This window comes from Sander lucioperca, chromosome 12 (genome assembly GCF_008315115.2).
Source record: "Sander lucioperca isolate FBNREF2018 chromosome 12, SLUC_FBN_1.2, whole genome shotgun sequence".
Lineage (NCBI taxonomy): Eukaryota > Metazoa > Chordata > Actinopteri > Perciformes > Percidae > Sander > Sander lucioperca.
In genome coordinates, this window is record NC_050184.1 from 26,823,286 (window position 1) to 26,842,001 (window position 18,716).

Sequence of the window (18,716 nt, forward strand, 5' to 3'; positions counted from 1 at the left end):
AATTTCTGGCCCAACGGCGTTATTACATCAGATCAGAAAACGTGTATACAAGTCTTTTTTTGGACACGCATGCAGGTAATTTATTTCTCACTTATTTTTCCTGGAAGCAAAATGATGTCACACGTCATTTACTTTCAACCAAAATCACCAAATGAAAGTGCCAAAATAAAGGTAAAGAAAGGTCCCTCTGTTTGATAACACATTAACGTTACAGCATGCCATGACAACAGGGCAGTGATGTTACATTGAAAAGGTTTATCTGACGTACCAAGGCTCGTCCAATAAGAAGACATGAGGTAGGTTCATTTTAAAAGAAAACGGAAAACGTACATACATTAAGCACATTGAATTGGAGCATGTGCACAACATTTTTAATCCAACTTCCACATTCTGACCTTGTCACTCTTTCTGGATTAAAGTCAGTGTCTGACACTCTTCGTTGAGTGTTCAGTAACTGAAGCCGGGACAACTCGACAGAGGATTACTGACAATCACTGACATTACTTATCTTCCTGTTGCTCACTGTTCAAAACCCGCCCTTGTTATGTGATGCAGGGAATAGGTGGACCCAAATGCAAGCGATCAGGCAGGAAAAAGTTTGAGCTTGAGGATTTATTAGAACGAAGAGTAAATACAAAACAAAAGGAGTCCAAAAATCCGGCAGGCAAAACAAACACAAGGAGTCAAAAAAAGCAGGCAAAAACTAATGTCCAAAATGATGAAAAAACACGAGGAAAAGGGTGATAACAAAAACAGAGACTAGAACAAACTAACAGCGAAAAAACTTAAGGTACAAAAGACCATTGGGAAGATTCAGAATGCACGTACAAGAGCGAAACACACTGACAGGAAAACACTGACCAGGCACAAACACAAAACACAACCTAACTGCCAGGGCAAGGACACAAACACAAAATGATCTGACATAGGACAGGGGGAAGACAAAGACTAAATAAACAGGGTAACGAGGTAACAAGAGGCAGGTGACACAAGGGCTGGGAAACAGGTGAGAAACATGAAACAGGGCAAAAATACAAAACAGAAAAAACAGATTACCAAAATAAGACAACACAGAACAAAATGCCAAACCCATAACAGAAACAGAGCAAATTACAAAACAGACCACCACAACAAAACTAAACACAGAACAACATGCCAAACCCATAACAGTCCTGGTTAATACACAACTGTACATGCTGGAGGTAAAAGGTAAATCTGTTATGTCAAACCTCAGTATTGTTGGACACTGCTGAAAAATGTCCGGTGTGTTTCCTGTCCTGAGCCAAGTTATTATAGCTTGAAATCAGCTGAGGACACATCAGTGAAATTACAGAGAAGCAGCAATATTAAAATCCTTTATATGGCATTAAGAGAGCAGCTTTAAACAATGCAGCAGTCCTCTGCAATGAGATAATTCCAAATGCATAATGACATGACTGCTCATGCCCACATAAACACAAAACACGTATTTTAAAGCTTTAGTGCGTAACTTTTTGATATCAATGAACGTCCGTTACATTCAAGCCATTGCCAAATGAGTTGCTACAAAGCTAATTAAGACTATCAGCTCCACAAAACTCTCTCTGTGTTCAGAAGATTGTATCGTCCGGTGACTTTCCTGCGCAGAAGCTCGAGTGAAGATAACCTCTTCTGAAGAGTCCATCATGTTTTTTTGATCCTCCGTGTCCTCCTTGGCTACTAGCAACTGCGTGGAGGAAGGGTGGGGGCGCGTACGCGATCATGGAAGGCTGTATCATGTGGACGCGCCGACAGTTTTGTTGTCATTACTTAGAATTCCTCATGGGGGAGACAGAAACTACGCACTATAGCTTTACGCTTTATGTAACTGCTGTTTCCCCGTCCCGGTCCTCGTAATTGTCTTATTACAGCACAATCATAATAATGATGCTGCTGCCTTTGGGACTGTGGTAAATACTAATGATGTTATACTATACTGTAGTAAAGGGTAACATTGTACTTCTTTAGCCTTTAGCTATGACCCTGGCAAAGACAATGAATGCATTAGGAGGATAATGTCTCAGGTACCTCTTTGTGAAATTACAATGTTAAACACTCTGCATTAACGTATGGGCAATCAGACAAATTGATTCAGATTCAAACACCAGTGGATGAGCTAACGACATCTGGCAAGCAGATTTAATCCATTTTAGCAGTCTGTGGTTGTGTTATGGAGGGCAGGAGGAGCATCAATATCAGATTAATAAACGAATAGTTTGATATTTTGGCAAATATGCTTATTCACATTAATCTTACAGAGAGATGAGAAGACTGATGCCCCCCCCCCTCCCCCCCAGTTAGCTTAGCTTAGCACAAAGACTGGAAACAGGGGAAACCGCTAGACAGGCCCGGTCCAAAGGTAACTAAATTTGCCTACCAACACCTCTAAAGCTCACTATTTAACATGTTCTATTTTACTTGCTTAATGTACAAAATCCAAAGTGTAAAACATGCACATAACTCCCCGTAAAAAAACTATAGCTTGACATTTTTACACTACTGTTTTTTCATCAGTATGTATGTATTTTGGCCTTTGGACAGACATTTCCCTGAGTCCCTTCTCTATGCTAAGCTAACTGGCTGCCAGCATCATATTTTCTGTACAGACAAAAAAAAGATGTTGAACTCTTCCTTTAAAGAAACACTATACATAATATGATGGTTTGCTTTCTTACCCACAAATTCTGTTTTTTTTGTTAAACCTATTGTTGCTCATTATAAAGACAGATTTCTTTAAATATGAAAAACTATTATGATACATCTCATCTTATTTTGTGTCAGACAGCAAATCAGCATATTACCCCAAAATGTTGGAGTATTCCTTTAAGTAGAATTGATTTGTTCCCTGTCAGCCATTAATCATTCACCTGAGAGAGAGAGAGAGAGAGAGAGAGAGAGAGAGCGAGCGAGAGCGAGAGCGAGAGCGAGAGCGAGAGCAACTCTGCTAAATAAAAAGCAATTTAGTTAAAACGATGCTGTTGGAACTGATTAGTTTCAGTAACATGCGCTGACTGATAAAAGCCTCCAGCAGGCTACGAGGTGATACCCAGCCTGGGGGTCGGGACCCCCACTAAGGGTCAGAAGATAAATCTGAGGGGGTCATAAAATGATCAACAAGTTTATAGGAGAGCAGAAAGAAATAAACATATTTCTGCTACACAAAAGTACATTTGTTGAGACTTTCCTATACTCTTTGATTTCATTCTTGTGTATTACTGGACAATTAGATAAAGTTAGAGTGAGAGAGGGGAAGAGCTGTCAACCGATCACCATCTGGTGGTGAATTGGGTCAGGGGGTGGGGGAAGACTCTGGACAGACCTGGTAAGCCCAAACGGGTAGTGCGGGTAAATTGGGAACGTCTGGAAGAGGCCCCTGTCCGACAGACTTTCAACTCACACCTCCGGCGGAGCTTTCGCGCATCCCTGTGGAGGCTGGGGGCATTGAATCTGAGTGGACGATGTTCAAAGTTTCCATTGCTGAAGCGAGGAGCTGTGGTTTTAGGGTCTTAGGTGCCTCAAGGGGCAGTAACCCACAAACACCGTGGTGGACACCGGTGGTCAGGGAAGCCGTCCGACTGAAGAAGGAGTCTTTCCGGGATACGTTATCCCGCAGGACTCCAGAGGCAGTTGCAGGGTACAGAAGGGCCCGAAGAGCTGCAGCCTCTGCCATGAAAGAGGCAAAGCAGCGGGTGTGGGAGAAGTTCGGAGAAGACATGGAGAAGGACTTTTGGTCGGCACCAAGGTGCTTCTGGAAAACCGTTCGCCACCTCAGGAGGGGGGGGACCGTCCAAGCTGTGTACAGTAAGGATGGGATGCTGTTGACCTCAACTGAGGAGGTAATAGGGTGGTGGAAGGAGCACTTTGAGGAACTCCTAAATCCAACTAATACGCCCTCTATGGTAGAGGCAGAGCTGGAGGATGATGGGCGATTGTCGTTAATTTCCCTCATGGAAGTCACTGAGGTAGTTGTAACAACTCCACAGTGGCAAAGCCCCAGGGATTGATGAGATCCGTCCAGAAATGCTGAAAGCTGTGGGTGTGGAGGGGCTGGGTTGACACGCCTCCTCAACATTGCGTGGAAGTTTGGGACAGTACCTAAGGAATGGGAGACAGGGGTGGTGGTTCCCCTTTTCAAAAAGGGGGACCAGAGGGTGTGTGCCAATTACAGGGGTATCACACTTCTCAGCCTCCCTGGTAAAGTCTACTCCAAGGTGCTGGAAAGGAGGGTTTGGCCGATAGTCGAACCTCGGGTTGAAGAGGAACAATGCAGATTCCGTCCTGGTCGTGGAACAACGGACCAGCTCTTTACTCTCGCAAGGATCCTGGAGGGAGCCTGGGAGTATGCCCAACCGGTCTACATGTGCTTTGTGGATCTGGAAAAGGCGTATGACCGGGTCTCCCGGGAGATACTGTGGGAGGTGCTGCGGGAGTATGGGGTGAGGGGGTCCCTTCTCAGGGCCATCCAATCTCTGTACGACCAAAGTGAGAGCTGTGTCCAGGTTCTCGGCAGTAAGTCGGACTCGTTTCAGGTGAGGGTTGGCCTCCGCCAGGGCTGCGCTTTGTCACCAATCCTGTTTGTAATATTTATGGACAGGATATCGAGGCATAGTCGGGGTGGGGAGGGGTTGCAGTTTGGTGGGCTGGGGATCTCATCGCTGCTTTTTGCAGATGATGTGGTCCTGATGGCATCATCGGCTAGCGACCTTCAGCACTCACTGGATCGGTTCGCAGCCGAGTGTGAAGCGGCTGGGATGAGGATCAGCACCTCTAAATCTCCTAAGGCCATGGTTCTCAGCAGGAAACCGATGGAGTGCCTACTCCAGGTAGGGAATGAGTCTTTACCCCAAGTGAAGGAGTTCAAGTACCTTGGGGTCTTGTTCGCGAGTGGGGGGACAATGGAACAGGAGATTGGTTGGAGAATCGGTGCAGTGGGTGCGGTATTACATTCAATTTAGCGCACCATTGTGACGAAAAGAGAGCTGAGCCAGAAGGCAAAGCTCTCGATCTACCGGTCAATTTTCGTTCCTACCCTCACCTATGGTCATGAAGGCTGAGTCATGACCGAAAGAACGAGATCCAGGGTACAAGTGGCCGAAATGGGTTTCCTCAGAAGGGTGGCTGGTGTCTCCCTTAGAGATAGGGTGAGAAGCTCAGTCATCCGTGAGGAGCTCGGAGTAGAGCCACTACTCCTTTGCGTCGAAAGGAGCCAGTTGAGGTGGTTCGGGCATCTGGTAAGGATGCCCCCTGGGCGCCTCCCTAGGGAGGTGTTCCAGGCACGTCCAGCTGGGAGGAGGCTTCGGGGAAGACCCAGGACTAGGTGGAGGGATTATATCTCCAACCTGGCCTGGGAACCACTCGGGATCCCCCAGTAGGAGCTGGTTAATGTGGCTCGGGAAAGGGAAGTTTGGGGTCCCCTGCTGGAGCTGCTACCCCCGCGACCCGACCCCGGATAAGCGAAGATGGATGGATAGATAAAGTTAATCCTGCTGGCTATGGTGACACCCTGACTTTTCCTCAGGTGCTATCATGAAGTTGAAGTTGTTGATTATTGTTGTTTTTGTGTTATTTGCTAAACTGAAATTAACAAACTACACTACTTAACATTGACTGGCACATTTCTGTATCTCCTGGACGTTTGAAGCAGTTTGCCATAAGCACAGCCAAAAGCATATTCCTTTCTTGTTGAGTATTGTGAGTGTGTTATACTGTATGTGTGCATGCCCCTTCAACCAAGGTTTAATCTCTTCCAGTCTAAACAGCCAGAGGGCAATTCCAGACCATCTGCCCCCCAGAGCTCATATTAATTTATACAATGTAAACACTGAAACACTGTTATCCCGTCCATCTCAGATGAAAACAGAGAAATGTCTGGCTGAGTCGAATTATAACCGATTAGTCGGATGTGTGTAGAGGTCTGTATGACTATACTGTAGCAGCCTGGTGTTTCAGGCGATTTAATGAAGGTAAACAGCGAACGTTCGTGTGTAATGCAACTGCGCTCTGGTGCGGTACTGGCTCCTGACTCAACCTCCCACGCCTCTTTTTTGGGGGGGGGAATCAAGCAAAATAAGGGCTTTACCAGTAGCATGGTATAGTCAAAAGTCATATAGAGCAAATTCATACTGGTGTACCTTCTATAGCGTTTATACCACCCACCCCTATGTTTTAAAGATTTTTCTGCATGTCCAAAGCCACAAAGAAGTTGTTGATTTGGCTGCTTTAATATACACTTTTAATATTGCATGTCATCTGTTTTCTGTTTGCATGTGTATTTATTTTGATCTATCAGCTCTAGAAATAAAATCCTAAGCTCTGACCCTGTATGACTCACACATGGTGTCATTACATACACAAATTTGACATTGATATGATGATCAGCTGCATCAGCTCCTCCAGATGATACAAGCAATATTCTGGTGGCTACAGTTCTATTGTGACATAACAGTACTGTAAACATGAGGTGAATAACTACTGTTTCAGATACTTAACTGTTGGTTTGATCAGTTTTTATTACTGTACAAACAGTATCACTCTGTCCTGATTAGGATGGTTGATTAGATGCCTTGCTCAAGGACACTTTGACAACTAGGGTGAATTGAATTGTATTAAAATGTGTTCCTTCTATTTTATCTGCATCCAATTACTTATACTTTCCTTGAGTATTTCCATCATGCAACTATATGTTTCACTCCACTAGATTTCAGGAGGTTGTATTGCACTTTTTTCTTCACTTCATTTATTTGACAGCTAAAGTTACTAGTTACTTTTCAGATTTTAATTGTCATGGATTCAACTAACAGTATATAAAAGTAGTTAACATTAGCTCCACTTTGACAGCACTAATATTACAATAATAAACATATGATAAATGGTGCCATTACAAGTATTTTTACTTTTGACACTGATACTAATACTTAAATATGTTTAAGTGACATTTTGAACTTGTAACAGGGTTTATTTATATTGTTTTCACTGCAGTAAAAGATGACAATTCAACTCCCACCAATTTGCAGTCCAACACAACAGCACCACTAACCTAACCTCAGAAAAGACCAGAATGTTGACAGTCAACAAAAACTGAATATAAGCTTCTCAATGAAAACTGAATATAAGCTTCACAAAAGGTAGGACATATTTGTATTAAATTGCATTACACTGTAGAGATGTACCTGATAAACTGGTAAGATGGCTCAGCGGGCAGACATGCCACTCTACCAGAAACATCTCTAAATGCACAGAAGGGTACACATTCTAGAGATTGACATCTTCTGATATTAAATTAGTTAAAAATGCTTTAATATCAGCGTAGGAAAAAAACAAGTGTTGACTATCTTTCAATTGTTGATATGCTATTCGATTGCCGGACATGCCTACTTCAAAAGAAGAAAAAAAGTTGACTGCTGTTTTTAGCAAAGGGACATCTTTTATTCTGCCAGTTTTTAAATTTAAATGATTAAACATGAGGAAGCTCCCACACATACTATACTGCTACTCATCAGTTTTTAAAGCCTTGACTGTATGTTGAAAATTCTCTTTTCTAAATGGATAGTCCACAACGTTTAAAACGTATAAAAATGAAATTTAATAACACCAAGTTTAAATGTGGAACTGAAAAAGGAAAGTAATTTAGTAGAAAAGTCAATAGTACATTTTTTTTTAACAAACAAAATGAAATGTTTTAAGAGCAAACCTTCACCAGGATTAAACCATCTGTGACAAATTCCTCTTTTCATGTCACAATCACTCCTGTTGAGCATATTGATTAGATAACATCCATTTTTATTGCCAGTGGACAGCATGCAGCCTCCAGGGATCTCATAAATCCATCATCTTGTCCATTCTCTTAAAACAGTCAGCGATATAATGAGATGGTATTTCCAGTCATTAGTACACTCTTGATCTGTGTGCTCTGTTCTTAGCGTGATCACACTCCAGTGTACCATGAATGCCACCTCAGTATTCACCCCTGTGGTGTTATGGTGTAGCTCAAGCAAAAGGTCATTGTCCCTCTGTTGTGTTCACATAGAATAGTGGACCCAAAATGCAGAGAAAAGGCAGGTAGGCAGGCAGGCAGCAGGTAGAGCTTGAGGATTTATTTAAACAGAGTCTGTACAACTAAAGGAGTCCAAAAATCCAGCAGGCAAAAAAAACTAATGTACAAAGTGAAGCAACAAAAGAACAGAATAAATAAAATGAAGGAAAAAACAGAAACAGAACTACTGACCAAAAACTCACGGACGAGAAGACAGGAGAGAACCCGGTTGGGAAACTGAAACATTGACAAAGTCCAGAGGCGAAGCAAACACACAAACTGACTAGAACGAACACAAACTCAAACAATGATCTGACACCAGACAGAGGAAAGACAAAGACTAAATACACAGGGTAACGAGGAAACACAAGACAGGTGACACAAGGCTGGGAAACAGGTGAAACACATTAGGGCAATCACAAGGGCGGGAAAACAGAGAGTAAAACTAGACAAGACAAGACAGAGAACAGACTACCAAAATAAGATAAAACACACCAACCCATAACATTTGTTGTGCAGTCTAATGCACACAAGGAGTTGAAATTCCTGGCACATACAGTATCTGCCTTACGCAACCGTACATGTAAATTGTCATAGTTGTACTTTCTGTTTAGTGCTTATTATCAGCAGATGTTAGCATGCTAACAAGCCAAACTAGGATAGTAAACATGCTAATACCTGCTAAACATCAGTATGATAGCATGATGACGTTAGCATTTAGTTCTATGTCTATTACAGCCTCACAGAGCCGCTAGGGTGATTGTTTATTTTTTTCTGACATCTCAAAGGGAGAGGGTAAATTATAAGTATTCATGGGCAGTGATAAATAAAATGTACATTAACAATGAATGATTGTTCTTGCAATTATTGTTATGTGTATTGTTAGTCTTTTGGAGATTGGTATGTAACAGTTGTGATTAATAAATTTGGTACACAAAAAAATAACATGTGGCCCCAACCTGGCCCCCTCGTTAGAAATGGTCTAGAACTGCCACTAGAGGTACCCCAGGGACATTTACACGGACAATCTTGCAATGTCTTGATTAATGTGCTCTTTTTTTGTCTCAAATATGTTCTGCAGAGTTCAACTGAGTCAGGGTCACATGGATACACACTCTTGACGCCAATCTACTTGTGTTTTTGTTTCATTACATTTGATCAATTATCCAATTACCTCGCACACCTGTGCTTTATGACTGCTGTGAAAAGGGCCTATGCAACATTATCTTTTAGGGAGTGTGCAGGCTTTAGAAAAACAAAAAACACTTCACCCTCTTACAAGAGGCTAAAGGTGAACAGCCTCAAACCTCTACTTCTAATGTGTAAAATCTACTGAGAAATTATCACCAGGTAGATGATAGACCATGCAAGATAATTAAATGTTTTCTGGGGCTGCCATGTTTTTTGTTTTATTGTTATATTTCGCCTAAAACCAAACACTAGTGTGTGTGTATTGCCTACTAGTTTCAGTATACTTATACTAGCTAAGGGGCTCATTGAAGACAGATTTTCCACTCAATATAATGTAATTGTTCTTGTAATCCAATGTTCTGCTTTATTACATGTAGTTTTAAACAAAAGGCTTTGGGAGGGAATGCCAAGTCAGCCAGTCGATAAAATATAAACAGAATAAAATCCTCCAGTGGGAGAAAACATTTTTTTGGTGCACATGTGTGGATTATCAAACGGATCCCATTATGTAATGTGCGAAAAAAAAAAAAAAAAAATCAAGCCAACAAGCCAAAACCAGTCAAGATCTCAACAAACTCAAGGGATCTCACTATATGATGTTAAAATGTCTCACTCACAGTCACAAACAAGAACTAGCAATGGAGCAAGTTATTCTTTGCAACTTCTTTATCAAGATACACACAAGGACTGTGAAATGGTGTAAGCAGCACGGAAGTGTTATTTCGTACTACAAGTACAGAAACTGAGACAATATTAGGAGCAATATGTCTGTATGTGTGAGGTGAGGTGTCACAATTTAAAGGAAATCATCAACACAAGCTAACTGTATTTGGGAAGAAAGAAAATGGTCTTCAGAATTGATTTCAGAATCTCTTAAGTGTGTGTACACAGACACAAACACACACTGAAAAAACTTGTAATAACATGGGTATATTGATAATTCATCATCAAATAATTTGCCAAAAAGCACCCACGGTGATGTCTCCAATTGGCTTTTTTTTGTTTTTGTTGTTAAAGATATTTAAAATAAAAAGAGCATATCTTCATGTCTGACAAGCTGAAACCAGATAATATTTTTTCTTGAAAAATTACTGATTAATGGATTATCAAATAGTAGCAAATTAATTTCCAGTCGACTGACTAATCAATTAATCGTTGCAGCTCTAACTAATGAAAGCAAAGTGTAGGTAAACAGATTTAGGTGAAAAATGTTCTGCATCCTAAACATATTGCAATATATACAGTATGGAAAGGTGCCAGCCAAGACTTATCTGTATTCATGTCTGGGCACACTCAGACTGTACACACACACACACACACACACACACACACACACACACACACACACACACACACACGTGCATGAATGCACGCACGCACGCACGCACGCACGCACACACACACACACACACACACACACCGTTATGAAAGGCAGCTATTGCCCCCGGTGAGATGTTCTTGATGGAGAGAGACATGAATGAGATTGAGAGTAAAAGGTTGGTTTCCCCAGATGCTCTGGAGGGGCTGCACTCAGTCTGCTGGAAACCTTTTTGTCGTGTGTGTGTTTGACATGGCCGTATGAATCTAGAGTCACAGGATGAACCACATGAAAACACATATACTGCACCAAGATGTCAAATTCATCCATCCACCTGACCATAAACAGCTGATTTTGAAAAACCAGTAAAAAAAGGAAAAAGTCTGATATATGCAACCCCAGTAGGTGCATGGCGTGGGAGCCAAGTGAAGGTGCTATGGAGCGGATGGATGTTTGACTGAAACACATCCACTTGTTGTTTCCATTCTCTCAATAGGTGAAACATTACAGTAATATTTGTGTCCTATCAACCTCATACATACAACCAGAGATGACAGAGTTTGCAAATTCCCTCTCTCCATCACTGTCCTTTTTAGCTCTTCACACACAAAAAGCCAGATGCAAGGACCAACACTTATTTCCCTGAAATGACATAATTTCGTTTCCCTAACTTTCCCTAACTCACACACGTGCGCTTGCATATTCAGTAGCCCCCACGACACTCACACACGCAAATTGATGCACCCACGTCCACACACACACTGTCACGCACTCCTGTCTCATCAGTCTGTGGCCAGGTTTCGTCACTCACCCTGGCTGTTGGGTCCCACCTCTCCCTCCTCGCAGTCCGTCATATTGTTCAGCATCCTCTATCCTCCTCAGGCTGTGCACACAGAGCACAGCTCCTGGTCTTGTTGCCTAGAAAAAAGCTGGATGCTGGGTGGGCTGAAGCCAACCACAAGATGCTGCTTTACTTACGTGTCTCAATTGCCTCTTTTCTCTTGCCTCTGGTAGCTCAGTTAAAAAAAAAGAAAAAGCAATATTTCATCCTCTCATTAACTTGTCTTGTTTGTTGCGTGATGCCATGTGTCTCTCTTCAGGAGGAGGATAGAGAGACTGCGAGAGGCTGCAGGGGAGAGGATGATGGTGCTCAATGTCACTCACATGCACACTCACGGTCTCTGTGCGACACTCGCCCCCCAGTCAGTTTAAGCCCAATGACTACATTCATCATGTATTCAGGAGGTATTATCCCTCCCTTCTTCCCTCCCTCCCTCCCTCCCTCATGCACGTTCATCATCATCCATCTCATTATGAGAGAGGGATGGATGGAGAGGGATTGAGAGGGGATGCACGTCAGATGACAAAGTACTGCCTCCTGAGATTAAACATTTCCTTTGATGTTCTTTTCTGATGGAAGATGAGATTCCATTTTGTTGGATGTGTATTCATCCCTCTTTTGGTATTTTTTTTCCCTCACTCTGATTCTCTCTTTTATATTTTCCTACGTGATCATGGCCCATTATCTGTGGAAGGACTGCAGGCAGCACTTGTATAACTATTTTAGCTTAAAATGCAAGCCTCTCACTTTTACCACACAGACTGGTTGAACTGCCTTGGTGATTGCATAACTTTGGTCTCTTGGATAAGTGTGTGCGAGAAACTATTTTCAAATTTTTTTACTTTTGGTGCTGATGCTAAGACACAATTTTGAGTGCAAAGCAAATAAATTGATTCATGCCATGCTGTTCTCTTTCCTGAACTATTGCAATGAATAAATGAATGAATGAACAATTAAATGGGTCAACAGACTTTATCTCATACAAATTGCAACTACCAGAATTTTTTGCAAAACAAGTAAAAGAGAGCAGAACAATAACATCCATTTTAGCATATTTACATTGGCTTCCTGTCTCTTTTGAAATTAACTGTAAAATGTTGCTGCCTTATACAAGTATATACATACACATGCATGTATGCATGCATAACATAAGAATGTGAATGAGAATGAGGGTATATAAGTGTGATATAAGTACATGCTTAGATGTATGTGTGCATGGGGGTCACCTAAAGAACCCTAAGATCCATAGAAATTTCAGTTATTAAGGAAGCAATCATGCAGCATCATGTAGCCTAGGGGGTGGCTTAATGAATAGAAATGATATACTGTGACGAATGTGGCAGAACTGGTTGATGGGACAAAGGAGACAAATAGGAAGAAGTTTAGAGGAGGAAAGTGAGGAGAGGCTAAGATGAGGCAACCACGGAAAAGATGGACGTACAGGTGGCTGTTAAAGACTAAAAAGCTGCAGGCTTGTGGATTATACATTCTTGTGTGATGCATGTATCATACTGAAGTTTAGAGAGCATCCCTAATCACCACCTGCCTTGTGATGAAACGATAGCATGGCCAAAAACACAACTGGCATTTAATGGCTGAAAGGAAAGCTTGTTTTCAAACCATTAGTATTTGTATGCTTGATAATAAATCCCAGTGAACTGTGTGCCCATCTCTGGTTAGATGATCTCTGAGTTTTGGCAGATGTTCAGAGAGACTATATCCTCACTGACTGACTGCCTTTCTGGCCTCTCTGATATTTTAAACATCATGAATTTGCTAGCTGCACTGTTATTACTGCAAGACATGAGAGAAAGACATCAATAGCTGAGTGACAGGAAGATGGAGGAGAAAGGAATGATGTGCCCTGCGATGAACTGCACATCCAGGCTGCTAACAACACCAAACAGTGGTTAGCTTCCATTGTTTACACCTTGTAGTAGCTTTTCCATTGGTTTTGTTTATGTGATTAACTTACCAGTGACTAATGATCACTTCTTTGCAAATATCTGGTAAATATGGCATAATTATAAGACATTTACTGAATTAACAAGTTGGTAAGTTCTGCCTGATCGGCAACTGAAAGAAGACTGTGTTTCAAAAAGATATTTAGAAGGACGGCAGAAAAAATCCAAGATGATCATTTGCGGGCTGTAAAACCATAACAATGAGAAAAATAAGATTTATCGCCAGTTGGGGACCACTCCAGAGTCAGGTGGGTTTGTCACCCCTAGCAACCCCTTTTTACATACACTTAGTAATTTCATCCATTGTTTATATAAAAATATTGATTATAACAGCTTTATGTAAATGCAATTCCAAGTAGAGCCCTCACTCTTTGTCTCTATCCCTGTTATGCTCTGTTATTTTACAGACATATGCACCATATGTCTGTAAACTGTAGGCTGCACATATATCAAGTATGCGTGTGGCCTAACTTACCGTATCTCTGCCCTGTCAGTGAGAGTGGGCTGTTGGCTGGGCTTTGATTGGCAGTGAGCCTGAGAGCCATATTCATCTGGGCCAAGCGGCTTTAGCTCTTAACCCATGGGCACCCTCCTCCCTGCCTCCCTGCCTCCCTCCCTCCCTCCCTCCCTGCCTCCCTGCCTCCCTCCCTCCCTGCCTTTCTCCCTCCCTGCTTTTTGTGTGTGTTGGGGGGTTATTAGTGGCCATGATCAGTGGTATTAAGGTTGACTGAGTGCAACATGCAAACATTCCTTTACTACCTACAGGGGCAGATTTGTCATTATTGTCAACGCTGTCCTGGGTTTAAGATTTATGACTGATATGGGACTCTGTGGGAAGTAGGGAGAAAGGATGAGGGATAGAACTGTTCTAAGTTTGACCTCAAGCTGGAGTCTGCAAATACATACAGTACACAAACAGAAATGATCTCTGGTTCTCCCCTCTAAAATATGCATATTTCTGTCACCTCAAACATTTTCATGAACAACAGGGAGAGAAATATATAAAGTATATGCTTGTCCTGACCCCACCACGTGCCAACCATCCTCCCTTCCCCTGGCCCTAAAATTACTGTCAGAGGAGGATTAAGCCTTGGTCAACATTTAAGGCCAAGCTGAATTTCAAAGTGGCATTGGTTAAAAATGTCAACTGGTTTCGTTGTTCTTGTAAGTTATACAGTATGTCATCATTTTGAATTCATCCCATTTCAAAATGTTAACAAATAAAGATTTCTTGGACAAGTTATTATATTTAGTGCTGTTAAACGATTAAAATATTTAATCGTGATTAATTGCATTAATGTCATAGTTAACTCAATTAATCGCAATTAATCGCACATTTTTATCTATTCTAAATGTCCCTAGATTTCTTTTTGTCCAATTATTTTTTTTCTCATTTTAATGCTCTTATCAACATGGAAAAGTGGATCAGCTTGCTTTGTGCTTTCGTCGCCTGGCTTTGATGAGGGGGCGGAGAATTCGCATCAGCTGTGTGGTTGGCCATCATGTGGTATTTCAGACTGGACGTGCTGCAATGATAGCTCAGTTCACAACGACAAAACACACAGATCACTTTGGTCTTGTCAATGGAACCATTTGGCAACTTTTTAAAAGTAAGCTTTCCATTCAGAATCTTATTGACATCCATTTCGGCGTCTCGCGCTTGCCATCCACTCAAAACGTAGCGTTAGCCTACTACTCTTTGGCCGGGTTGCAAGCCCAAACAAGTGTGTGTGCGGCGTGCCTGTTGTTTTGTTTCCGGTCTAGCTAGATCCGGTGTGGTGTTGTAGTTTTTCTAATGTTACTAGTTGTTGCAACAGCATGTGAAAAAAACTACAAAGTTTGCTATGCCAAAAAGAAAGTTAATCTCGCGATAAAAAATTGATGCCGTTAAAATGGGTTTGCGTTAACGCTGTTAATAACGCGTTTAACTGACAGCACTAATTATATTATATTTAACATGTTGTTAAATATGAAGCTACAGCCACAAGATGGTTAGCTTAGCTTAGCATAAATACTGGAAGCAGGGGGAAACAGCTAGCCTGGCTCTGTTCAGAGGTGAAGAAAATCCACCTAGCAGCACCTCTAAAGCTCATTAAATAGCATGTTATATCTTGATTGATTAAAACTACAACTTGAGGGTTTTATGGGAGGTTATATGCCGGATAATATCTTTGGCCAGGAGCAGTAACTTCCTGAAATGTTGTCGTTTAATGAGCGTATTTCCCAGATTACCTGCATTGCTATAATAATAGTGGATGAGGTGTTAACAACAAATGCTACACAAACAATTAAGAAATCAATTTTTTCTAACTTTATTAGAAAAGCTGTAGCATCAAAGTGTCACTTTGTAATTTTCTACATTTCTGCTGCACACACTATATCAGTTGTATGTTTTTTTTCTAGTTTCTAGTTGAGAGTGATTTTCTCACTTAGGTGGACAGAAGGATGGTGATATTACAGTATAATGTGACTGTTATCATTTTATACCTCACTATCAGGGATAAATTATGATGTACTATATACTTTCGTGGTGTTGTTTCTATCTGAAGGTGTCTGGATGAAAAGAGGATACTTCATAAATTTCCAGGCGATGTATAGAGTTCATCCACTCCTCTGAGCTTCTGTTTCTACTTTCATGTGGAAGAATAAAGACAGAGTTCACATATGGAATCAATACAATGTCATATCCAAAATGTGTGCTAATCTAATTAAAGTAAGGTATTTGGTTGGAAGTTAGAAGGAGAAATTAATGTATACAAGCAGCTCTGACTAAGTATAAAATTAGAAGATGGATGATATACAATATATTGATGGAGCTGCCATGTGCAATAACTGATTTTAGCCACTTGGGGGCAGATAAAACAAGCTGTGAGCACAGCACTGACATATAACCATTAAGGCAGCTACACACCGGGCCGATAATCGGCTGTTGGACAGTCTGGCGAGGTTGGTGACTCGAGTCTGTTCGGTGTGTTCCATGCTGTCGTCCGTCTGAGGGGCTGTTGGCCTTCATTTTGGCCGACCTGACATGCTCATTCGGAGACAGGGCAGTCGGGACTCACCCGGAAATGGCAAGCGGGATGAGCATGAATAAACCTCTCAAAATCGGACGAAAATCTTTTAAATTGACCTTTGTCGATCTGAAATGAAGACAGATTCTCGCTTAAAATGTTTTCAGAAACACGTTTCAGTGAACTATTTTAGTACAATATGAGACCGTATTCTGAACAAGCTGCCATGACAGTCTGTCTTTGAATTTCCGGAGAAAACAAACCCACGTGACACGTTTGTCCAATCAGCTGCCGGTTTTCATTTTTTGGGTGACAATACAGATTAGCGCCACCTGCTGTTATGAAGACGTATTACGTCTCCTCAATTTGCTGTGTTTTTGACCAACTCTGGGAGACTGATCAGTCCAACTGCCTTTTCTGCCGAGGGTCGGCTGGTTGGTGTGTAACTGCCTTTAAAGTTGATATAGTGAACTTGTTAGCGGACAGTTGCCTGTTTTTACACATCGAAAAGACAGAGCAACATTTATTTGGAGTTGTGTGGCTCTGAATTTGGTCTCCACTAACTACTGAGAAAAATATCTGGCTTTTAGCTGTTAAATGCTCTGCTATGCTCACCAGATAACTGTATCTAACTGTGTCTCTCTGCTAAGAAAGTAGTGTACTGTACAAATTACCAACAATAACATGTTGACACTTTTATGACATACTAATTGTACTACCAAATTGAGCACAACCCCTGAACATGCTCCCTCTCTCTGGGAATGCCACACATCACACATCCCCTGTCTGTAAAAGTCCTAAATAAAATTGAATGTTAATAAATGAAGACAGCTTTTTGTCTAACCAGAATTGCTTTAAATAAAAAAATAACCACAGTTGATGAATAATGCAAGAGAATAAGAGATAATGGGTCAATGTGTTTGCATGTGAGAAAGACAAACATTGGGCAAATTTTTTGCAATAGTTCAAAACTGCCACACAGACAAACTCGGTGAGACATATCCTGCCACTTAATCTTCCAGCTGCAGTTTAGTATAGTATATTTGTACCATCTATTCCACTGAATAGATGTGATACCACATGGGCCAGCAATCCTCTGATATCAAATGTCTTTAGCTTTAGCCTTTATGTTTTTATGGTTTTGTCCCCTGAATGACCTCAGTTTGATCTTTGTCACTGTATTGAACAGTATGGATTGCACATATAAGTATCAAGTAGGCTGTAAAAAAAGGTGCTGGAAGAAAACATTGCGTTTTGTGTCTTCCAATGTAATACAGAAAGTCATTAGATGAATATGTTTGTAGAAAGCGAGCACGAGTAAAAGTCTCTACCTCAGGCAAATATATTATGTATATCACAACATAATAATTAAAGGGTAAAGAGTTTTTTTCAACCTGGACCCTATTTTCCTATGTTTTTGTGTGTAAGTGACTGATAGAAACAACAATTTCTTTTTTTTTTCAGGTTGAAAAGAACGGTAGTTACCCTTTAAGGGCATATAATGAAGCAATATAGTGTAATAGTGTTATCTTGCAATATGTTATGGATACACAAGATGGTGAAATGTTTACTTGTGACACAGAGGAAGAGATGTTTTATTTAGATGTTTGAACTGTTCTGACCTCTGGCAGTTCATGGCCGTTTTATCTTTGATTCATAGATACATACACTATACATTACACGCCATATCTATACATTCCTCTTCAGTAACACAGCTAAAGTATTATGAATGATCCGAAAAATTCAAGTGATATCAACTGAGGAGTTGGATGGCAAGGAACATCTGAAAAAAGAAAGATAGTAGGCAACAGATCAATATACGTACATACTGTATACATGTTGTAAAACGCCAGATGGTTTTGGTTATATTTTGAGCCAGTGGTTATAGATTCAATTGCTCTTCAGGGATCTGTGTAATGTGATCTTGTTCTCAGCACTTAATATGGTAAGTATGAGTTTTGGTGCTGAAAACTAAACTAGATTTTTTAATTCAATAATGATGATTTATTGTGTGTTATATAGAAACATATCTGGGGGAAAATGTATCTAGGGTTTCATGGAAGGTGAAATGTATGGTTTTATGGTTCTTTTGTCTATTTCATCTTAGTCCAATTTAAAAAAAACATGTCTTTTACAGGTAAAATGATTAAATAGAAACAAACATGGCAAAGTAGCCCTTAATGAAGGGCACAATATATGGAGATTTGAAATGCCTAAATAAATAAAAACAAATCAATTTATCTATCTATCTATCTATCTATCTATCTATCTATCTATCTATCTATCTATCTATCTATCTATCTATCTATCTATCTATCCCACAAGAACATAATCAGCACCC

The 18,716-nt window shown here is 40.8% G+C and overlaps 1 protein-coding gene across 4 annotated transcripts in view; it reads right to left on the minus strand.

The window, feature by feature from the left end:
• Positions 1-11,787, minus strand: part of LOC116062161 (solute carrier family 12 member 5-like) — a 45,305-nt gene extending 33,518 nt beyond the window's left edge. For 3 of the 4 annotated variants that reach the window (XM_031316755.2, XM_031316754.2, XM_036008319.1), the window contains exon 1: positions 11,371-11,787. In XM_031316755.2, coding sequence (XP_031172615.1) covers positions 11,371-11,425 — 55 coding nt within the window. In that variant the 5' untranslated portion in view covers positions 11,426-11,787. The remainder of the gene's footprint in view (positions 1-11,370) is intronic. The other variant, XM_036008318.1, reaches the window with a different exon arrangement.
• Between the last annotated feature and the right edge of the window lie 6,929 nt (positions 11,788-18,716).